The sequence below is a fragment of the Aptenodytes patagonicus genome, chromosome 2, assembly GCF_965638725.1.
Source record: "Aptenodytes patagonicus chromosome 2, bAptPat1.pri.cur, whole genome shotgun sequence".
In the NCBI taxonomy this organism is placed as follows: domain Eukaryota; kingdom Metazoa; phylum Chordata; class Aves; order Sphenisciformes; family Spheniscidae; genus Aptenodytes; species Aptenodytes patagonicus.
In genome coordinates, this window is record NC_134950.1 from 62,748,709 (window position 1) to 62,773,398 (window position 24,690).

General features: G+C 39.7%; 1 protein-coding gene across 1 annotated transcript in view; it reads left to right on the forward strand.

Annotated features, from left to right (window-relative positions):
* The first annotated feature begins 1,964 nt into the window (after positions 1–1,964).
* Positions 1,965–24,690, forward strand: part of CCDC102B (coiled-coil domain containing 102B) — a 172,890-nt gene continuing 150,164 nt past the window's right edge. Inside the window, exons 1-3 of the mRNA XM_076330058.1 lie at positions 1,965–2,561; positions 4,417–4,631; positions 16,573–16,681. Of these exons, the coding sequence (XP_076186173.1) occupies positions 1,965–2,561; positions 4,417–4,631; positions 16,573–16,681 (921 nt within the window). The remainder of the gene's footprint in view (positions 2,562–4,416; positions 4,632–16,572; positions 16,682–24,690) is intronic.

A 24,690-nucleotide genomic window follows, 5' to 3' on the forward strand; every position in this document is an offset into this window, starting at 1 on the left:
TATATTGAAAAAAAAAATCCTTTTTGCTGAAGACCTTACTTCAAGATTAAAGAGCAAGTAACTCTTCAATAGTAAGAAATCTCCTCTGACTATCTTCCAGTTAAGAAATGTCCTCTCTTCACCTGAGATAAGTTTAATTTAGAAGTTTGTGGAGAAATCAAGACCTTGGGCAGGCATAATGTGTGTTATTAGGTGACATCTCTAGTACTTTGTTGAAACGTGTCTGTGTGTCTGAGCTTTACATCAGCAACATCAACCCTACTTATCTCTAAGAAATAATGAACAAAGCAGCTTAATGTTTATAAAGTTTATGCTGTGTTCTAAAAGTTGAGAAATCAATTAAAATAGATATAACAAATACAGTCCTATTTTCTAGGCTGCTCACTGTTTTATTTATTTAGTTGGATCATTTTGGCTTTATGAATGAATTCATAAATAGGTCTTAGCTATACGCTATGAAACCATTCTGTGGAGAAGTCTTTTTACATCATGTTCATCTTTATATAATAAACAATATGTAGAGATGTATCTTATTTGGAATGGGGTAACAGGGTTATTTCCCTGCCCTTAAGAATTTCTGGGAGTAGGTCACGCAACAAGAAAAAGACTCGACCTTGATCAAGCTTTGGCAGCAGCTGTTCTACATCTGTGTAATGTTGTTGTGGGGGTTAGTGGTGCTATACCAGACAGCAATAAGGGAGTTGTAGTCCTTTACTGTCCTCTTCTTTCTCTTCTCTCATATCCATACTTGACTACAACAGTTCTCCAGAAGCTTCTAACAAATGGCAAATAAATGTTCTGGAAAGCACTGCAAAGTTGAAAACAGCTGGGAAACTGGAACCATAAACTGCAAAAACTTCTATTCAGCTGAAATGAAACACAACTGAATGATAATGCTAACAGTATCTACTCTTCAGTATTTTGTTTACTGCATTGGCCTTCTACATTTAAACTACAGGTGTTAACACTAATCGCTGTAACATAAACATGAATTTTTTACAGATGGATGTTGGAATAGAGAAGCAATTTTTTTACTTTAAACAACTAAGTCTTCTACTGGTATAGTAAAGACTTTTAGTTTTTTTGTTTTTTTTTTTTCCTTAAGATACTCAAGAGGAAAAAACAAGGTATAAGTGACTAATCTCTACAAACTGTCCGCATGAATATTTTCTCAGCACTGGGGTGGGAAAGCAATTTCTGAGACATTGGTTTTCCTCTGGGCTGAATGAGTAATAGCAGATAAATAATGAAAAGAAACAAAACAAGATCTACTAACAGAGTCATATCATCATGATGTAGGCTATACAGTACAGTAGGATAGTGCTACCCTTTCAAAAATAATATAAGAATATACTTCCTGGACAGCTTCTGGAATGTAGACAGCAAAATAAAGCCCCTTATAAAAATGCTTGATTTTTCTCATGAAACAAAGAAACTCCAAAGGTCAGGGGTTTGGTGGCTTTTGTTTTTTGGTTTGGGTTTTTTTGGTGTGTGTGTGTGTGTTTTTGTTTCTTTTTGCTTAGGTAGGCAAATTATAAGGTAAGTTTTGCACGTGAATCTGTGATTGTGGTTCTAGACAAATACTTTCCTCTTACTAGACATTTAAAACATATATTGATTCAATTTAATCTTGTCTTGAAGGAAGAAAGCTTTTGCCTAGTTTCTCTAGACTCAAAAATTTTTGAGAGCACTATGATTATTTAATGACACTTCCTTTGCTAGCAATTCATGGTCAAGTAATAAGTATGTCTGTTTATGCTCTACTCAAAAAGTAGTACATAAAATATATTTTAATAACTATTTCTTGTTGATGAAGCACGTTTCTAAAACATCAACAGTATTATTAAGATTATCTCATTATTATAGCAGTAAAATAAACTACTGTTTGAGCTTATTCATATAATTTAATTGAGGGAAGATAAATTATTGTCTTTCTTTGTCTTTTTTAGGAGTGAAATTAGATTATGAATCAAAACATGAATTTAGGCTCCATTCAGAAACTAATGGAAGAGACGCAGGTTTTGGGGACCCAACCAAGACAACCTTATAAATTAGCTGGAGGTTGCCAAACAACTGGCCATCTGTGTAATTCAAATCTGCCATCTCAAAGTTTCTACCCATATTCACCTCATTATCCATACATGCATACAAATTACAGCAGTGATTGGGAAATTTTTGAAGCAGTAAGAATTCAGGAACTGGAAGAAGTCAAAGCCAGAGCTGCCCAAATGGAGAAGACCATGCGCTGGTGGTCAGATTGTACCGCGAACTGGAGGGAGAAATGGAGCAAAGTTAGAGCAGAAAGAAATAAAGCCCGAGAGGAAGCAAGACAATTGAGAATCAAATTAGACAGTGTTGTAAAAGAACTGAGTACGCTTAAAAAAAAAAATCACGATTTAGTAAGTGAGAAGAAAAATGTAACTGCTTGGAAAACAGAATTCAGTTGCTCAGAAAAATCTTGTATTAAAAAAGACCTAAACCAGTTAACATTTCTGGAACAAGAACCTGTGAAAGGACTGAGCAAAACCAACGAAATTCCTGGGACAGAAGACACAAAGAAGGTAAAGAATGGGGAAATTTTTTTTAGTTCATGAAGAAGTTGGAGATTATGGATGTGTATCTAGAAATTGAAATTTTCAAGCATTTTGACCAAAATATTACTTGACCCATTCAATAGTAAACCCACTTTTTTCACCTGTCTAAAATTCCTAATATAGAGAAATACAGAAAACATTTCATACCCTTCAACTATGGCTAAACATTTAAGTAACAAAGGCAGACTGTTATATCCAATAACTTAGAGTATTGTTCTGACTCTCTCTCATGTTTTAAGGTAACAGATTACCTCTGTTATCTGAATTCTCCATGTTTTGTGTACTTTTTTTTTTTTTACCTCCAAAAAAGCAATGTTGGTTCCTGGCTTCTAATTTAAAATCATTTCATTCTCCCTTAACGCAACTTCTGGAATGAGGGAAGAGGTGAGGCAAATTCTTCTGCAAAGTGGCAAGATTTTTATTTGGCAAGGAGAGCAATTACGTTGTTATGCAGAATTAAACAATCAAGTATGGGCATGGTTTAATACAGCTTCTAGTTCTGTACAACAGAACCAATTACATTCATCTAAATGGAACTATTTTCTCATGTTTTACCAATTTTAATTCTGTGCCTTGGCATGTATTCTACAGTCTTCATAGACAGCATTGTGTAAAAACTATACTTGTTAATTTTCTGATAGATAGCAGTCACTGTAGATGTAGGAATTTTTTTTCCTACGTTGTAGGAAAGATGTAGGAAGATTTTTACTTCAGTTCAATGAAAATTATCAGGATTTTAGGCCTGAATGTATTACATTCAGAATTTTCACTTACTCTGTAATGCACCTAAATTACATTATATTCCTGTGAATTCTGAAAAAACCCATCATAGTGTTAGTAGTGAGGATAAATTTGGCAAAAAAATCCATGCCTTTCATGCTTTTGGGCAGACAAATGGGCCATAGGAAGGAAATTACACAAAATATATTTTAACTCTTTCTCTTTCTCCTTAGTATAAAATAATGCAATACTTTAAAACTGAAACTTTATGAATGGAAAACAGTCCTATCTTTTCAGCAGCTTCTAGTATTTTCTGATATATATTTCAGGCATTCTTCTAAAAACTCAAAAGAACGGAGTGGCATGAAATAGTACCATTGGTAATCTGCTAAAATGAGATTAGCTTTTAAACACAATTCATCAGAGGTGATAAAACTTAAATACATTTCTAAAGGAAACTATTGTTTATAAGAGATATTCAGTCTTCCTAATAAAGATGTATTTTATTTTTCAATGATCTTTTTCTAATTGTTATTAGTTTTGCTTATGTTTTGTATGCAAAGCATGTATCTTCAAAATAGATATTATAGTGCTTTTAGTTTCTGAATGGGAACCAAATTGGTATGTTATGCAGGTAACTTTGGTCCTTATACAAAACTTGTATACGTCCCTCACCTGCTTCAACATGATTTACATTAGAAGTTTAAGAGTTCTAATGTAGAGTTTCTCCATATATTATTTGTATGCATTAATTGCATTCCTGGTTTTGTTAGTTCCAGGATTCTGTCTTCACGATGGTTATAGCCAACTAATGATAATTGGAATGTATTTCTTTAGTAAAGATACATTAGAAATATTTTGGATATGAAGCTTGTCATAACAGAGGGTGTGAGATGTCACAAAATGACAGTGATCTAACTACAATGACTTTTTTTGTACATTCTCTCCATATACAGTGCAACTGTATAAGATGTTACTTATTTCGTTTTTTCTCCTATATGACTTAAATGTCTAGAAGAGCCTTGGTAGGCCCTGCAGAAGTTATGTTAAACTCTTCCCTTCATTTATATTTTTCTCAGATGTCATATTTTTGTTTTCTCAGGATGTAGAGGTAATCAAAGACCAAAGCAATCACAATAAAAAAATCACTCCAAAGACTCCTGATTCCTTTCCCAATGGAGTTCCCAGCATCTGTTTGGAGGACCCTAAAAAAAGTTTGGACAGTACAGCTAAGACAACAGAGAATGATTTAATACACGTTTCAGCCTTGCGTTTGCATTTGGCTGAGATGCAGAAAATCTTACAGAAGGAAAGAGAGTAAGTGCAAAATATATACTTCTTGGGGAAATCTCTATTAAAAATAAAGGCTTTTAAGACACTTTCTAAAATAGATATGGTGATATTTGTATTTATATCTCATATGTTCTAATTTCTAAGCTTTATTAATTGCTATTTACAAGGCTTTGATAAGAATTTAGAGATGAAATTCAACATTGTGTGTTTAGTGTTTTCCTTGGCTTGTCTGTCATTTAAATAAGAAGTGCTCCATACAGAACTGTTAAGAATGTACAGTTAATTAAAAAAATTATACTTGCTAGCAATTTGGTATCAATGCAGTGGTATTTAATGTACGTTATGCTCAGTTATTGGAATGCTTTGTGCATAATAACAAATTTTCATATAGTCTACCAGCAGACTTTGAAAGAATCCAACTGCAGAATGACTAAAACTGTTTTTGAATTAAAAGTACATGAATACAGCTGCAAAATGCTGTTAATCTTAACCTCTTCACTTCTAGTAAGGTCTATGTCAAAAGCAGATGGCAGAGAGAGAATAACACGCTTATTGTATGCTTATTGTACCATATCAAATTTACCTCACATAAATAGTAAGCGTGCATTTTGGTGGCCTAAAAGAAGTCATGTGTTGATTACACACTATATGCTAGCATGTGAGTCTCTGTACTGGTAGGAATTCCTTGATGTTTCATACCGATGATCAGTATTAAGCAAGATTGAATCACACCAAAAAGGCTTTCCAAGGAAACACGCAGTATGTGATGTATGATGGATGTAGTAGGAGACTTCAGGCTCTGTGTGACTGTAACTTCAAAAACAGCTGAAGTTAACTAGAAAATGAAAAGGAAGAAAATGCCCCCTCTGTTGCAAATACATTCAACAGTTTCAGTTCAGGGAGTCTGTGATGGTAAGCTATGATGAAGAACTTCTTTCCTGTCAGATTTTTTCACAATTGTCCTGTAGATACTACAAGGCAGAGAGAAAAGAAAAAAAAAAAAAAAATCCTTTAAATTCCTAACTAGTATTTACTGTGTTCTGTTATATAAATTAGATAGCTGTAGAAAACACAATAATTCTTTCTTTGAATCATATTGCAGCAAATGACCAGAAGTATGTTTTATCTCATTAAAAAGGATTTAGTGTTTTGTGGAAACAGAAATCCCATAATGGCTAAATTTTCCAGTTTGTCATAGTATTTCATGTGAATTGAGAGACTGATGCCTCATGCATCCATTCTCCTCTGGTTGAAATATTTAGGGTCCTAGGTACTTAATTTTTCAACAGCAATCATACATGCATATATAAAACTTTCAATTTAAAAAGGTGATAACTTTTCAACTCTTATCTTTTAATCACTTCTTAGACAAAATGTTAATAAACCCTGGTTCTACCTCCTGGTTTTGGTTTGTTTGTTCACGTGTTTCTCTAGCCAATTTGTAACTATACTTCAGAGAGACAGATTTTGCCATTTATCGCTAGATATATACTGATTATGGTATACAGTAATAAATTTACTGGCACATGGTAAGGACTGAGGCATGTCTACATGGTGCAACATATGGCAGTGCCAACCTCAGACAGCAAATGCTCATAGAGCAGGGGTTTCCACATAACAGCGGGCATTGGTGTAACAACTCCCTCTCTAGGTCACTTTGAGCAACATTTCCCATGTGCAAAGATGTTCTGTAAGCAGAATATATGCAATTTAAAAGTATGAAGCAATTATTTTTGGCAATGCACACAATAAATAGCTAGGAATAATATTACTAGGATAAGCATTAACATAGTCACCAGTCTCCTGAGACACTCTATAAGTCTTTGTTGGACAGGTTATCATCTGCAAGCTCAGAAAGGGTTGGTCTGCATTGCTTACTGGAATGGGCTTATTTTGCTGAGTTTCCATCTTCAGATTCCCAGTTTTTCCTCTTAGGGTTTTATACTTGTTCATGTCAGTGTTTTTGCTCCTGGATTCTGGAGCTGTTAATAATGACTATCTCAACAATCTCACCCCTGTTTGCATTTTTACTTTTCTTATCTTGCATGGCTCTAGCTTAAGCACTTTCTCACAGCTTCTTCCTCACAACTTAGCAATTTTCTCAGTAAACTTGAGCCAAGGACACACAGCTGTGCTGCATCAAAAGCAAGCTTGGATCACAGACAGCTTGAACCCCAAGGCCAAAGGTTACCTTGGCAGTCAGTATGATCTTACTCATACAGCACAGGACTTCTCAGCAGAGTTTTCTGGTTTACATGCAGTACTCCCAAACTGTGGCCGCATTCTTTCCAGAGTCAATTTAGCTCATGCGGATCCAGTGTTTGGACTTGCCCCTCGTTACCTGACTAATCTCTCCATAAGATATTTTGCTTCTTCACCCTGAGAAGACCTATGCTTCTTGCATTCTGTTTAGAGCTATCTTCAGTAATGTCAATATACCCTTAAGCCATGGATCAGGCTTTGCAAAACACAAAAAGAAAGGAGCTCTAAAAAAAAAAAAAAAAAAAAAAAAAAAAAAAAAAAAAAAAAGCTCAATGCTTATGTTTTGACTTTCAAAGAACTTCAGGGTTGGGTTTACAATATAAAATCACACACCAAAATCCTCTACTAGGCACTATGGCTCATATCAAATACACATTTGAGGTCCCATTGGCATGAACGGGAATTAAAGACCTTATGAGTTGTTCAGCACTTTAAAGAATCATTTGCCTAAAATAACTATCTTTAGTCATCTTTTGGGCCAGTGTTCTCATCTAAATGTCTTCTAGTTTCAAGATCTTAATTTGTTTCATTTTGAACTTAAAAGTGTTTCTTTGGTCTAAAACCAAAAGCCTACCAACTACACTGGTAGTTGATAATACTGAAGAGGAATTGCTTAGGGTTGGATGGGTAGACTTAGGCAATGTACACAGGAGGCTCTGTCTGAGCATCAAGAAACAGTTTTTTTTCTGTGAAGGTGACCGAACACTGGCACAGGTTGTCCAGAGAGGTTGCTGAGTCTGCATCCTTGGAGACATTCAGACACTATCTGGACATGGTCCTGAGCAACCAGCTCTAGGTGACCCTGCTTGAGCAGGGGGATTGGACCAGCTGACCTCCAGAGGTCCCTTCCAACCTCACCCATTCTGTGATTTGACTAGATAATAAGGAGTTAAAATAGGTGGTTACAAGATTCATTAAAAATGCTCTGATCTTGATCTTTTGTTTAAGTATTAGTAAGCTGCTTCACCGATCTCTGCTATATTCTTTCTTCCACTCTGTGTTTTCTTTAGTTAAATAGTAAACTTCATGTAGTTAGGATCATCTGTTTCATTTAGTAGCATCAGAGGGACCTGATCTCACTTAAGAGGTACTGTAACACAAAAAAAAAATAGTATCTTCTAAGTAAGCACCACATACTGGACATTCCTCTTTTACTTTTCAAATTAGACCATTTCTAAGGACTTTCAATGCTTTCATACAGTCAGAAGACTATTGTTCAAAGTATTAAACTGTCGTCTTTCATGCTTTCACTTTCTACAGTATTAAGCGTCCCTCTTAATAATTCTTTTAGTTCCCCAATGAAGTCATGACACCATTCCACTGAAATATCCCATTATTTCAGAAGAAAAACTGTTCAGTTGAAATGCATGTCTTAGGTTCTTTACATATGACAGAAGTAATTTTGCTCCACTTTGCTTTGTGAGTGATGGTGTTTATTTTATTACTATAATGTTACGGGAGCCATAGGTGTTTACTAAGATAAGCTGTGCTATGTCCTATATCTGTGCAGAAAAAGGAGATCCCCGGTTCAAGAGCATTAAATTCAGTTGTAAAAGAACATGAAGATACTTCACTCAAGTGGATTGCTTCATTAATGTAGCTAACATTGCTTCCAGGACCTGAGCCAGACCAGTCAGTGGTAACTCTTGGTATCTCTGCGCAAGCCTGCAGTACGCTGCATAGACATGCCCCAGACAAATTTTATCAATACCTTTTGCTTTAATTCCTTAAGGTTAACAATACTGTTATGGAAGATGAACTTTAAATCAAATATTCTCAGAATGTAGCTATAGTCAGCCTGGCAGTAAAAATGTTGATGAATTCCATTAGCCTCATGTCGTGGTTTAATTTCAGTTGGCAACTAAGTACCATGCAGCCGCTCGCTCATTCCCCCCCACCCAGTGGGATGGGGGAGAGAATTGGAAGAGCACAAGTGAGAAAAACTCGTGGGTTGAGATAAAAACAGTTTAATAATTGAAATAAAATGATAATAATAATATGATAATAAAAATAATAATACACAAAACAAGTGATGCACAGTACAATTGCTCACCACCTGCCGACCGATGCCCAGCCAGTCCCCGAGCAGCGGCCCCCCCGGCCAGCTTTCCCCAGTTTATGTACTGAGCATGACGTCACATGGTATGGAATGTCCCTGGGGCCAGTTTGGGTCAGCTGTCCTGGCTGTGCCCCCTCCCAGCTTCTTGTGCACCTCCAGCCTTCTCAGTCGGTAGAGCATGGGGAGCTGAAAAGTCCTTGGCTAGTGTAAGCATCACCTAGCAACAACTAAAACATCGGTGCGTTATCAACTTTGTTCTCATCCTAAATCCAAAACACTGTACCAGCTACTAGAAAGGAAATTAACTCTATCCCTGCCAAAACCAGGACAATATCCACCCCTTATTCTATACCATCTGCGTCATGCTCAAGTCTCATATTTTCCAGTACATTTTCATTAATCACCACCCCTTTTTTTATATATATATATATATATGTATATATACACACACACAGATATCATTCCCTTCATCTGTGGGCCATCCCTCTAAAATGTTCGGTGAGTTCATTTAGTCCATGACTTCAGGCTCCATCTGTCATAATAATCTTTCAGGGCAGGAAAAATGGAGATGGTATGTGGTGTTGGATTGTTCCATGTTGAAGTCAGTTCTGGTACCATCATCACTGTGCTTTGCTTGGTTTCACTGAAGTTACTCTTCATTAGTCTGGGTGATTCTTATTGTAATAACATTAGTATGGCATATAATATTATTAGTATGGTTAGTATATCTGTGTATTATTAGTAAAACTATTATAACTATAATTAGTACTTAACATCACATAATTCAGATCATTGGCTATTCTCACCCAAAATCAAATCCCCTTGAGGTACACATCGGACTTCCCCATCCTTCCGCATTATCCACCAAGTGCACCCAGGTCCTTGAGCAAAAGCAATCCCATGGATGGGTCTGCCTCTGCCTGAGGCAGGAATAACCCAGACTGTCTTCCCCAGCATATTTTTTATGTGCACTACAGGGACTTTATTCCCATCTACAGTACGTAAAAGTTTTGACTGGGCAGGGCCAGCTCGATTGGCAGATCCCCTCGTGTTGACTAACCAGGTGGCCTTTGCTAAATGTGTGTCCCAATGTTTGAAGGTCCCACCACCCATTGCTCTCAGCGTAGTCTTTAACAGTCTATTGTATCATTCAATTTTCCCAGAGGCCGGTGCATGATAGGGGATGTGATACACCCACTCAATGCCGTGCTCTTTGGCCCAGGTGTCTATGAGGTTGTTTAGGAAATGAGTCCCATTGTCTGACTCAATTCTTTCTGGGGTGCCATGTCGCCATAGGACTTGCTTTTCAAGGCCCAGGATAGTGTTCCGGGCAGTGGCATGGGGCACGGGATACGTTTCCAGCCATCCGGTGGTTGCTTCCACCATTGTAAGCACGTGGCGCTTGCCTTGGTGGGTTTGTGGGAGTGTGATATAATCGATCTGCCAGGCCTCCCCATATTAATATTTCAGCCATCGACCTCCATACCAAAAAGGCTTTAACCGCTTGGCTTGCTTGATTGCAGCGCATGTTTTGCATTCATGGATAACCTGTGCTATAGTGTCGATGGTCAAGTCCACCCCTCGATCACGAGCCCATCTATATGTTGCATCTCTTCCTTGGTGGCCTGAGGTGTCATGGGCCCACCGAGCTAGAAATAATTCACCCTGATGTTGCCAGTCCAGATCCACCTGAGCCACTTCAATCTTAGCAGCCTGATCCACCTGCTGGTTATTTTGATGTTCTTCAGTGGCCTAACTCTTGGGTACGTGAGCATCTACGTGACGGACTTTTACAACCAGGTTCTCCACCCGGGCAGCAATATCTTGCCACAGTGCGACAGCCCAGATGGGTTTGCCTCTGCGCTGCCAGTTGCTCTGCTTCCATTGCTGCAACCACCCCCACAGGGCATTTGCCACCATCCATGAGTCAGTATAGAGATAGAGCACTGGCCACTTTTCTCGGTCAGCAATGTCTAAAGCCAGCTGGATGGCCTTTACTTCTGCAAATTGGCTCGATTCACCTTCTCCTTCAGCAGTTTCTGTGACTTGTCATATAGGACTCCACACAGCAGCTTTCCACCTCCGATGCTTTCCCACAAGACGACAGGACCCATCAGTGACCAGGGCATATTGCTTCTCATTTTCTGGTAGTTCATTATACATTGGGGCCTCTTCAGCACGCGTCACCTCCCCCTCTGGCAATATTCCAAAATCTTTGCCCTCTGGCCAATCCATGATCACTTCCAGGATTCCTGGGCGACTGGGGTTTCCTATTCGAGCCCATTGTGTGATCAGTGCGACCCACTTACTCCATGTAGCATCAGTTGCATGATGTGTACAGGGGACCCTCCCTCTGAACATCCAGCCCAGCACTGGCAGTCGGGGTGCCAGGAGGAGCTGTGCTTCAGTGCCGATCATTTCTGAAGCAGCTCGAACCCCTTCATATGCTGCTAATATCTCTTTTTCAGTTGGAGTATAGCGGGCCTCGGATCCTCTGTATCCCTGACTCCAAAACCCTAGGGGTCGACCTCGAGTCTCCCCTGGTGCTTTCTGCCAGAGGCTCCAGGTAGGGCCATTCTCCCCGGCTGCGGTGTAGAGCACATTTTTTACCTCTTGCCCTGCCCGGACTGGCCCCAGGGCTACTGCATGAACTATCTCCCGTTTAATTTGTTCAAATGCTTGTCGTTGCTCAGGGCCCCATTTGAAATCGTTCTTCTTCCGGGTCACTTGATAGAGAGGGTTTACAATCAGACTGTAATTTGGAATGTGCATTCTCCAAAAACCCACGACGCCTAAGAAAGCTTGTGTTTCCTTTTTGCTAGTTGGTGGAGACATGGCTGTTATTTTGTTGATCACATCCATTGGGATCTGACGACATCCATCTTGCCATTTTATTCCTAAAAGCTGGATGTCCTGTGCAGGTCCCTTGACCTTACTTTGTTTTATGGCAAAACCGGCCTTCAGCAGGATTTGGACTATTTCCTTCCCTTTTTCAAAAACTCCTGCTGTGTTGCCCCACACGATGATATCATCAATGTATTGCAGGTGTTCTGGAGCTCCACCCTGTTCTAGTGCAGTCTGGATTAGTCCATGGCAAATGGTAGGGCTGTGTTTCCACCCCTGGGGCAGTCGGTTCCAGGTGTACTGAACGCCCCTCCAAGTGAAAGCAAATTGTGGCCTGCACTCCGCTGCCAAAGGGATTGAGAAAAACGCATTAGCAATATCAACTGTGGCATACCACTTGGCTGCCTTTGACTCCAATTCATACTGAAGTTCTAGCATGTCTGGCACAGCAGCACTCAGCGGTGGCATGACTTCGTTCAGGCCACGATAGTCTACTGTCAGTCTCCACTCTCCATTAGACTTCTGCACTGGCCATATGGGACTGTTAAAGGGTGAGCGGGTCTTGCTGATCACTCCTTGGCTCTCCAGTCGACGAATCAGCTCATGAATGGGAATCAGGGAGTCTCGGTTGGTGCGATATTGCCGCTGGTGCACCGTGGTGGTAGCGATTGGCACTTGTTGGTCTTCGACCTTCAGCAACCCCACAACAGAGGGGTCTTCCGAGAGACCAGGCAAGGTGGACAGCTGTTTAATTTCCTCCATCTCCAAGGCAGCTATACCAAAAGCCCACCGGTACCCTTTTGGGTCCTTGAAATACCCTCTTCTGAGGTAGTCTATACCCAGGATGCACGGAGCCTCTGGGCCAGTCACAATGGGGTGCTTCTGCCACCCATTCCCAGTTAGACTTACTTCGGCTTCCAATACAGTTAGCTGTTGGGATCCCCCCGTCACCCCAGAAATACAGATGGGTTCTGTCCCTATATATCTTGATGGCATTAGGGTACACTGTGCACCGGTGTCTACCAGAGCCTTATACTTCTGTGGGTCTGATGTGCCAGGCCACCAAATCCACACAGTCCAGTAAACCCAGTTGTCCCTTTCCTCCCCCTGGCTGGAGGCAGGGCCCCTCTAGTCCTCATCACAGTACTCATTACTCACTTCTTGTAAATACGAGTCAGAAGTCTCTTCATTAAGATCAGGAGTAAGATCAGCCCTTCTACTCTCTCTGGGGAACTGCCCGCTGGAAACTGGAGCAGCAATTTTCCTGGAAGAACCTCTTTCTGTGATTGTTTTCCCTTGCAATTCGCGTACCCGTGCCCCTAGGGCTGCAGTAGGTTTCCCATCCCACTTCCTCATGTCCTCTCCGTGGTCATGCAGATAAAACCATAGGGTGCCCCGTGGTGTGTACCCTTTATATTCTCTCTATTGAGCAAAAGAATGCTTCCTCCTAATAGCCGAGATACTGGTCCGTACAGGTGAGGAGTAGGACCTATCCTCTCTGAGTTGCTGGGTCTCCCGGGACAGTTTTTCAGACAGTTTCTCCACAGCCGAGACGATGGAGGAAGAAAGACTTTCCTCGTATTGCCGGAGTTGACTAGCCAATTCATCCACTGTTTGTTCCTCTCCATCTTTCCAGGTTATCACTGCCAATGAATTGGCGTATGATGATGGTGCGCTCCTTATAAACTTCCGCCACATGGGTCGTGTGCACTTGACTTCGTCTGGATCTTTGGATAGTTGTTCATTGTTCAGGTCATCATAAATCACCTCCAGCACAGCTAATTCTCTCAGAAACTGGATACCCTTCTCCATGGTGGCCCATTTGCTTGGGCAACATACGACATCTTCCTTAAAGGGATACCTTTCTTTCACGCTTGACAAGAGTCGCCTCCAAAGGCTGAGGACTTGTGTCCCTTTTCCAATTGCTTTATCAATGCCCCCTTCCCTAGAAAGGGATCCCAGCTGCTTGGCTTCCCTACCCTCTAATTCCAGGCTACTGGCCCCATTATCCCAGCATCGGAGCAGCCAGGTGACAATATGCTCGCCTGGACGGCGGCTGAAATCTTTTCATATATCTCGCAGCTCACACAGGGATAGGGGTCGGGTGGTCACTGCCTCGTTTATGAGTTCTTCCTCTTCCTCCTCCCCGATCAGCGGCCGGGTCTCCTCCTCCCGTTCTCGTGATGGCCCTTCTCCAGGGTACTCGTACAGTTCTTCCTCCGGTTCCCTTTTAGAAGAAGCTTCTTCCTCCCTTACTAAACGAGCCGACTTCTGCTTCCAAAATTTCTTCTTGTGTACAGGGGCGACTGATACCGGCACAGGCTGGTTCTTTGGTTCAGCCACAGGGCGTGTTGCTGGGATTGGAGTGGCCGCAGTGCAAGTGCATGTCACCGGAGTCTGAGTGGCCACAGGGCCTGTTGCCGGGGTTGGAGTGACCACAGTGCATGTTACCAGGGTTGGAGTGGCCACAGGGCCTGTCGCCGGGGTCGGAGTGGACACAGGGCCTGTCGCCGGGATTGGAGTGGCCGCATTGCGTGTCGCCGGGGTCTGAGTGGCCTCAGTGCATGTCGCTTTACTGTCAGAGCCAGAGACCTTCTCTTCCCTTTGAGGGCACTGAATGGTGTTGAACAGGGCTCGGTAGGCATGGGCCAGGCCCCAGCACGTTGCAATGAGCTGCAGACCACAGCAAACTGCAAAACCCAACACCAATCTTTAACATGTACAGCAGGAAAAAGAGCGCAATGCAGATTATACAAATCAATATCGAGAACAGAGAAACCAACATTGTGACCCACAACTACTAACAGATATAAGTTCTTTAATACACTACGGTTAACCTGTAATTATCTCAAACCCTTCGTGCCCCACGTTGGGCGCCAAAAAGGACTGTCGTGGTTTAACATCAGTCGGCAACTAAGCACCACGCAGCCGCTCGCTCACTCCCCCCCACCCAGTGGGATGGGGGAGAGAATTGGAAGAGCACAAGTGAGAAAAACTCGTGGGTTGAGATAAAAACAGTTTAATAATTGAAATAAAATGATAATAATAATATGATAATAATAATAATAATACACAAAACAAGTGATGCACAGTACAATTGCTCACCACCTGCCGACCGATGCCCAGCCAGTCCCCGAGCAGCGGCCCCCCCGGCCAGCTTCCCCCAGTTTATGTACTGAGCATGACGTCACATGGTATGGAATGTCCCTGGGGCCAGTTTGGCTGTGCCCCCTCCCAGCTTCTTGTGCACCTCCAGCCTTCTCAGTCGGTAGAGCATGGGAAGCTGAAAAGTCCTTGGCTAGTGTAAGCATTACCTAGCAACAACTAAAACATCGGTGCGTTATCAACTTTGTTCTGATCCTAAATCCAAAACACTGTACCAGCTACTAGAAAGGAAATTAACTCTATCCCTGCCAAAACCAGGACACCTCAGAAGAGAAAATAACTATTGTTGCCTACAACAGTTTCTTTGATCGCCAGGATTAAAATTTTCTTTTCAACTATTTCAATATTTTTTTCTCTTTTCTGGTATAGTAGCCCTTCATCCCTCCATTTTCATAGAATTTATATAATGTAAAATTTTCATCTCCCAACATAATAGTACTTATGCAGTTCTACTGTTTTTTGGATTTTAGATTTCTTCTGCATCCTGACCTTATAGGCTTTATTCCTATATTGATGTTTATAGTCAATGGAATATTCCAGAATTTTAAGCTGTGATTTGATTTCATAGAAATGTTAGAAATATAATTTGAAAGCTTTTATTTGTAATTAAGAATTTTTTTTCTTTCACTTTTAATTAAGTTCCAAATTCTATTTTGTTGCAAAATTGCAAATTATGCATGTGCATTACACAAATATAAAATGAAATTATGAAGGAATTTCATAAAATGAAATTATGAGAAGTTTATTCTTGTCTTTGGAACTTGGCTAATAGTGTTTCCTGTGAACACAGAAATGAATTTTTAATCAGTCTCAAAGACAAAAACATCAGTACTGCTTATGCTGCTTCATATTCCTTTCATTATTTCCTGAATGACTGAAAATATTTTAATTGGTTAGAAGAGGGGTAAAAGTAAATATCAAAAAGTTCATTGTTTCAGTAATACAGTACCTTTCTCCAAGGAATCATTGTCCATTCTTTGTGAATTGTGTATCCTAAAAATTTCTGAATGTAGCAATGGACTTTATGCTCAAATAGCATTCCAAAAGCAAATGCTTAATGAGGGTGTAGTACCTCTTAGCTAAGTAATCCATTTTCCTAAAATTCTTCTAGCATTTTCTTTCAAAAGCAATTATTTTTTGAAACATGAAAATACATATTTTAATAATTTTAATTTTTTTTTACATCTAAAATAGATCATCTTTGGTTTCAGTACTGTCTACATACTGTATATATTCCCCTGTATATGTGTGTTTAAAATAATCTTCTGTCTGTGCCCAACTAAAAGTGATACAGTACCTTTTCTCTGAGCATCTTCACTAACTCATCATGTATTAGGTGACCTGAATCACTAACTGAAGTCCATTTCCAAATTTTCTCTAGTTTATCCCAAAATTTTATTTCATCTAAAATTTTAATTCTATATTACTGGATTATTTTGTTCTCTTTAGCTATTATTTTTGGTAAATCTCTTGGAATTATTATATGATGATAGTATAGGTTTTTTAATAAAAATCAGATATACAGTTGACAAAGGCAGAAAAATATAACTCAAACTATGAAAAGGAAATTCAAAATAATTTGTCTGTTGTCAACTTCAAAAAGATGTAATGCTAACTTTTAAAATACTTTTTCAGAATGAATGTATTTCTGGAAAAAGAAATGGATAAGATAGAAAATGAATTATTTCTTTGGAAATGGAAATATGAAGAACTGAGACAAACCAAACTGGATAGCCTGAAACAGGTATGTTAGCAGTACATCGTTATCACATGGAGTAAGAAACAATATTGAGACTTCTGATTTCTTGTAACTAAGAGTAAAATCATATCTAGGGTTTATGAAAGTGATAAATGGTTGATTTATCAACTATTTATCCCTGTAGCCTGGGGGGAGGGACCTGCCGAGGGTGTGTGGAGAAGCCCAGCCCTGGCACAGCCACCATGTCCTGCCATGGTGGCACAGGTGCTGGGGAGCTGCGAGGGTGGCACTAGGGTAGCTCTGTAGTCTCACAGGAAGGGACCAGCCAGAAGAGGCAGGTGCTGGTGCCCCGTCTCCATGTGTGGTGAGGGTGGTGGCCCTGATGTACAGTGAGACGTGGTCAGGGTTCAGCTGGACTTGTGTTTGGACAGAAGGGGCCCATGCAGGGCAAGGGGGTGTGTGGGGAAGCCCCGCCACCATAAGGACATTGCTGCCAGGCTACCGAGTGGGCATGGTGGGGGTGGCAGCCTGGCAAGAAGGGGGGCGGCATCCTCAGAGGTGGTGGGGGCATCCCCAGATCCAGGCTGTGGCCAAGAGAGGTGAATCCTGGTTAGGGAGAGCTGAGTGCCCATTCAGGTGGCACTGTGGGAGAGCTGTGTAGCTGCCAGGTCCAGCACACAGGTCCCAGGCTGTATCTGTGGGGAACGGTGGCTTGTCCAGCAGTTTGCATGTGGGAGGGAAATGTGCTGACGGCAGCATGAGACACATCAACAACAGTAGTGGCACACCGTGGGACATGATCCTCAGCATGAGCTGGGGCTGCTGTTGCTGGCACAGTAGAGACCTTGGCTCAGAGATGCTAAGGGAGGATGCAGGTCCCCAGGCTTTGGGCTGCAGGCAGTGCCTGATACCTTCCCTTGAGGTTGGGGCAGGGGAAAGGGGTGTCCATGCCTACAAGAGGTGTACGTTGATTGAGGAAATGTGTTGCCCCTTTTGAGCTGCAGGAGGAAGTGAGCAGGCTGGGCAGGCTCAGGGAAGGTAAAGAGGAGATTAACAGGATCTTCACAGGGTCCCCAGAGGTAAGAGTCTGACCCACACAGGAGGGGCAGCCAGAGACCACAATCAGTTGAGAGGTAAATAGAGTCCCATAACAGGAAGGCTGGAAACTTATGATCTCCAGCAAGTGGAGGATGGCTCTTTTTCCACGTGCGGATCTGCAGTTGCAGAATAGGTTCAAAAGTCTGGTAGCAGGGTAGGAGAAGAAAGCCATGACTGGGGAGGCATCAGAGCCAGCTTTAACCTGAACTGTGCATTAACATCAGGAGGAAGCAGTGAGTGGTAGTAGTAGGAGACTCCCTCCTGTGGGGAGAGAAACCCCTGTGTCCCCTCTTGCCTTTTTGAGCGTTCTATGGCTTGCTGTGGGCTTGGATCCAGAACATTGCAGAGAGATTGCCAAGGTCTGTCCAGTCCTTAGACTACTCCTGTTCCCTGCTGCTCATCCACATGGGCACCAGCTCAGGGCATACTGGGAATGGCCACACAGCTCTGGGGTTGAGGTCGTGGAGACTCAGGTGTTGACTCCTTGATCCAACAATCTGACCAACCTAATGAGGAGAGCTTTGAACTACGAATGGTGGGGGTGGCAGATTACAGACCACAGTAAAGTGAAGAAGTGGTGCTCAGGAGTGGAAAATTCAGGGTGTGGGTTGATAAGAGCAAGAAAGACTTCAGGAATGATAAAACAAGGTGAAGGGACACCTGCCTCAAGTGTTGGTACAGAAATGCACGCATCCTGGGAAACAAGCAGGAAGAATTAGAGCTGTATGTGGTTACAGAACTATGATATTGTTGGAGCAATTAAGATACTGTGCCAAGTTCATGCAACTGGAGTACTGTGAAGGACTTCAGGAAAGACTGGCAAGGAAGGGCTGGGGGGATGGAAGTTGCCCTCAGATCTGTAAACAGCTCAGATGTTTTGAGCTCTCCTGCAGGATGGATGATAGTCAGACTTGTGGCTCAGGATCAGAGGAGAGGCCAGTAAGGGTGACATTGTGGTGGGAGTTTGTTACAGGCCACCTTGATGAAGCAAATAAAGTGTTTAAAGAACTCAAGTCTCTGAGTTGTAGACCTTGCTTTTCATGGGGGACTTACTGTACAACTGCTAGAAAGACAACATGGCTGCTGCAAAGAGATTTTTGGAGGGTTTCAGGAATAATTTCTTGCTGTAGGTATTAAATGGACCAACCAGTGGAATGGCATAGCTGGATCTGTTGTTGACTAATTTGAAGGAAACTAGCTGGGCATGTGATGATGAATAATTTCTTTGTCTGTAGTAACTTTGAAATAGTGGTGTTCGTGGTCCTGAAGGAAGTGAGAAAAGCAAGTAGCAGAGTAGAGACCCTGAACCTAAGGAAAGCAGGATGTTGGCTTAGTCAGGGAACTGTTGGGTAGGATCCCATGGGAGGCAGCTCTGACTGGTAAACAAAGGAGTTCACCAAAGCTGGCAGGTCTTGAAGTACAGGATCTTCCAAGTGCAACAAAGGTTTGCCCTAATTCTCAGGAGAAAAGGTAAATGTGTCAGGAGACTGATTTAGCTTAGCAGGGAACTCTTGGTGGAGGTCTGATGCCAGAAAGCAATGTAATTTTATAAAGGAGATCAGCCTTCAAAGGAGTAATTTAAGAACATTGCCTGGTTATGTAGGAATGGTGTTAGGAAAGAAGTGCTCATTTCAATCCAAGTTCTTGAGTAGAAGAATAAGAAATATTTGTGTTGCAGCTTTCAGGATTTATCTTTCAGAACAATGGGTTGAGGACCTCTTAGATCCAACAAAACTCAAAATATGTATCTATATAACTAAATATAGATAGAGAATTTAAGATTTCCTATAAACTTAACATCTCAGATTTTGAATAATCCAGGAAAATTAATTATCTTTCTTTTCATGTTTTGGAAAAGATTGCAAGCAGTCTGTTAAATTCCAAGTTCTAGTTACAAGGTGGTGCCTATGTAAATGGAATTTCCTTCATAGATGAACATCCACAGCAACAAATTTAACATCTATCTGTCATACCTGAGTTCCTTTAGATTTCAGTTCTTTATTTTCTGCCTGCGCATTAAGTAGGATTTTAGCTTGTCATACTTCTGCACAACAGAGGAAGTCTAGTTTTAGTTAATTGTTTTACTTAAGAAAAGTAGTCTTTATGTTTTATGGCACTGTCAGCAGGAATAGAACAAAAAGAAGTAAAAACTTTCTGAGAATTAGTTGGAGATTGATAGATTCCAATTTTTGTATATGTGCATGCATATACATATATATATGTGTTCCTGTTTTTTTCTTGGGAACATACTGAATTGCTTTAATTGCTAACAGCAGGTGATATTTTGAGCATTCTGTTTGTCTTCTGAGATTTATAAGACTTATACATGTAGTTTTTAAATTATAGGAAAACTTTGGTCTTGATGAATCTGACTAATGTGAATTAAATTACTTACATTTGTGGGTTTTTTTGTAAGTGAAAATTCTTCCTTTATTGAAAAAAAAAATCTTGTGTGTTGGCGATATGTGTGTGAATGTCACTTACTATATATTACTGTTGAGAACTGGATGCTGGAACACCATACAAGGTTTTTGACAGTGAAAAATTTGAAAGTGAAATAAAGGAAAGTGTAGACACGTACTAGGCTAAGCATGGAATCTGATTTGTAGACACACTTGCAATATTAAATCACAAAGGAATTTCTAGATTAATAACAGATTAATCATTACCTCTGGATTATTTTCATGTCCTTAACTAAGAGTTTTTGGTTTCAGTCATGCATAAATTAATCTGCTATTTCCTTTGGTAGATCACCTGACAGTCCCACTGGGAATGTGGAAAAAAAAATCTTGGTTTACAAGTGACAATGCCACTGCAAATTAAACCATTTTTAGGAATGGCTAGCTCTGCTAGTCTTTTGGAAGTTTGAGAGGTTTTGTGTAATGTTAGAAACATCACAGCTGCCAAGTTTTGAGTATTAGTGCTCCCAGTAACCAATTATTTTCTGTGAAAAGATGAGTATTCACTCACCTTGGAACAAACTAAATATGAAAAGCCTTGGTGATCTTGATAATCATCTTTGTTTAAAAAATTATGCATTCTGCATCAATTTGGAAATTGTAAAAAAGTTTTCAATGCATTGAGTTAACTAAAAAAAGTAGTAAAGTGGCAATTTATGTTTGTAGTAACTACAAGCATTATATATAGCTTTGTGTGACACTAGCATTGAACTTGTCCTGTTTGGGGTCATAAATTAGATCATTTTAACAAATACAACAGGAAGTTGCATTTAGTGTTGAAATTGATAATTTCTTTTTCTGTTATAAAAATTCTGCTCTCCCATTAAATAGTAAAATAAGAAGTTAAGATTAACACTTACAAGCTTATTCAAATCTTGATTGATGTTTGACAGCACTCAGTTTCTTTATTTGCAAGCAGTCAAATGTCATCTGTTTTTACAGCACACGATTTTGTCTGTTTCTCTAAGGACACTCAGAAGTCCTTATTCATTTAGCTTTCTCTGGCCTTTCCTAATTTCAAGTATTCTTTCATTATAACAGTTTCAAACCAAGTCCTAATTGGCTATTCTTAAAGATTACCTCCTCACTACAGATTAGGGCTTAAATTTTACCTTACTTGGCTGACTAGATAGTGAAAATTGTCTTGGCTTTCTTTAGAGAGCTAGTGAACTAAGACTTTATGTCCATCAAATATTTTTCCAGGGAGAAAGGAAGTGGAGTGTCCCTTCGTTACGTTTTGTGTTTATTGCAGGAAAAATGTATTGTACTATCTGGAGCCTATCTTACAAATTCTTGTGAATTTGTGGCCTAACAATGTTATCGGTATGAGTTAAATACATTTGGGGCTTTTGAAGAGACCTATTTATGGGCTTGTTACACAATATTCAGTCCATAAGATCACATCTTAAACTAAGATTTATGTGTCTACATTTCTTAGCTGTCAAAAACACTTTGTATGTACTGTCTAGCTAATAAGCTTCAGTTCTACTTCTAGAAGACCTTGCAGCTCTTAGTGGGATACTAAATCAATTAATATTTCTTCTGCTTTGCTTTCCACATATATTACAAATAACCTACTAACAACCATAAAACACTTTGTTATTCTTAAAAAGGGGGAAGCAATTGCTCACTATAAAATCATGCTCACATTAGTGTTGTGTTTGCACGAGAATCCACAGAAGGGCAAAGATCAAGTCTGTAAAACCATTGAATAAATAAAGCGTGTTGACATTAGGTATATTTGTTTTTAAAGTAATATTTGTAGGAAAAACTAAGAATCTTTAAGTTCTCTGAAGAACACGAAAATTTTGACATCAATGACATTGCTAGTTGAATGTCCCCAGAAATAGGCTATCCGATTTTGTCCGATACAGCTTAGTTAACAGATCAATTAACTAACCTTACAGTCTGAAAGACACAAAAAGTGTATCTGAGTCTGATTAGTTAGGTCTTTGGAGTCTTCATAAAACAGATCAAATCCTTGGTGTGATGCCCTGATGTTTGTAAACACAGAATTATAGTTAGCAAGACTTAAAGTTTTAGGTTTTAGAATGCTCATTTAATCTTATAACATGCACAATAAAACGTTCTTGTTTACACTCTCTGCAAGTCTTCCTCAACATTTTATATCTGTCTTTATTATTTCTGAAGGACATGCTTTTCTGGTGGTTTAAAAGTTAAATAAGATGGAATATTTACAAAGCAATTTTGCATTATACTGAAAACAGTGGAAAAAATGCATATACTGCTATATTCCACTGGTGTGCACTGTCGACTTACAAATGCCACTATAGGCAGTGACTTCTGTGTTGTTTAAAATAATTTTCTGCTAGCTGAAGTACAGAATGTGCCCTTACTCTACATTGTCTAGTGTGTTGGTAATTAATGAGGGAAATTCATATTCCAGTTTGTGGGGATATGAGGCAAAAATTACACTAATTGGTACTTAAAGCCTATTGGAATGTCAGTATCAAAAGAAGTATCCTTAGATGAAAAGAATCACAGGCTAAATTAGCATTTTGTATCTTAGGCAGAGACATTTCTGTTCTTCCTTTTTTTGGCGCAGAGTTGAAGGTAAGTCACTAGCGCTGTTGATTTTGCACTAGAGCCAAAGCAATATCTTTAAACATCTTTTAAAACAAACGTTTTCTGTTCTCTCTCTCAGTATATGGATGTTTTACACTGTATATTATGGCAATCTATGTATTGTTACTTAGATGCATCACTTTCTTTAAGAGAACGGTAACAGTTCCCTACCTGTTGTTCCCCAGGTGGAGGAAACTCCACTGAGGCAAGTGAGGCTTCTGGATAAATCAAGTCTTCTACTTTCACTGTAGACATTTAAAGGCTGTTTAAAATGGAACAGCCTTTTTGGAGACTCAGGTGGTTAACAGCTAGTTCTTGTTAAAGATTCTGCATTATTTCTACCTTTTCCAGAATTCTTTATTCTGCAATTACCTTATAGTGTGAAAATGCTGCAGAGCTGCTTACCTATAATTGCTATTTTCATTCACTTAGTATATACGTGAATTAGACATAGTGATACTCTGATAATCTTACAGGAAATTTAGATATACGTAGTAAGACCATCTATTTTGTCCCATACTCTTTGCCTGACCCCAAAAATGCCTTCTGATTGTCCCCTGAATCCTGCAGAAAACATAATTATTATCGGATATAAAACAGTAGTCTTATGGCTATATTGGCTACTGTAAATTGTTCTGCTTAATTCTTACCTAAGATGCACAGAAATATTGCATACTGTGTATAGCTATCATAGGAATAAAACCATGTCCCAAAATATAAATCTGTGATGATTTTATATACTACCGAATAGCCAGTAGTCTGTTTGAGTGAGGTAAAGGATTCTTTATAAAATTTGATATCCGAATCCTCAAGGCTGAGTTTTAAAATATCATTAGGCAATTTTCTGAGAACAATGTCTGAATTATTTGAGAACTCAAATGACTATAGAGTGGGAACTCAGTGCAGTTAATTTTTCCGTGGTAAAATCTCATTATTTTTAGACTAGATCTAGAATTTGGAATGTTCCTTACTGGGCTCAGTCCTTCATTTGTTTGAGAGGCTGGTGTGATTTTCAGACTGAGTGAAATGGGATGATGGTGTTACCACACATATAACTCGTGGTTTGATAAAAGTACTCAAAAAATTACTTTAGATATACACATTTCTTTTTCCTGCCTAAATTACAATACCTTACAGGTAGTTTGAGAGTAAGGAAACAATTCTGGAGCGTTGCTAAAGCAAGGATTCTTGTAGACCCTTAACTATTCTTTCCATTGTTTTCATAAATCAGGTACCAGTTCATATTTAGTGTTATCTCTAGAAATTATGTACTTAATGTGAATGTTTTTCCTGTCCAACATAAAGTATAATTTGTGATGGTGCATAACATCAAGGTTCCATTTGATTGCCTATTTCCCTACAAATGTAATTTGGAAAGTGCTGGTAAAATCTACTGTTTCACTGACCTTTTTTTCTTTCCCTATACTGGCTTCTAACAAGATATTTCATTGAGTTGTACTTGCCAATATTTCCTGGATCTTCATTACATGTTTGGCAATGAAAATACAGACCAAGACCAGGATGTTTTTATTTAAGGGCATTCTGTTACAACTGAAAGATGAAAACTCATACTTATTTCTGTGAAGAAATGTGTTTAGAAGAAGCATATGTGTGCATACTGAAACATATCTGTGCATACTGATTTTCTGTGAAAGGAATACCATGCCAAAGCTGCATCATTTGTAGAAGTTTGTTTTGCCTGTTGGTCTGCCACCTGGTGAGGAAATGTTTTGAAGATGAGGAAGGAATATGCACACACACACACACACATATATATATGTGTGTGTGTGTGTGTGTGTGTGTGTATGTGTTTGTGTGTTTATATACATGAAGCAATCTTTGTCCTAGGGATTAGCATTACATTTTTAACAAAAACAGGTTTTCATAGCTTAGACTGAGAAGTCCAAAACA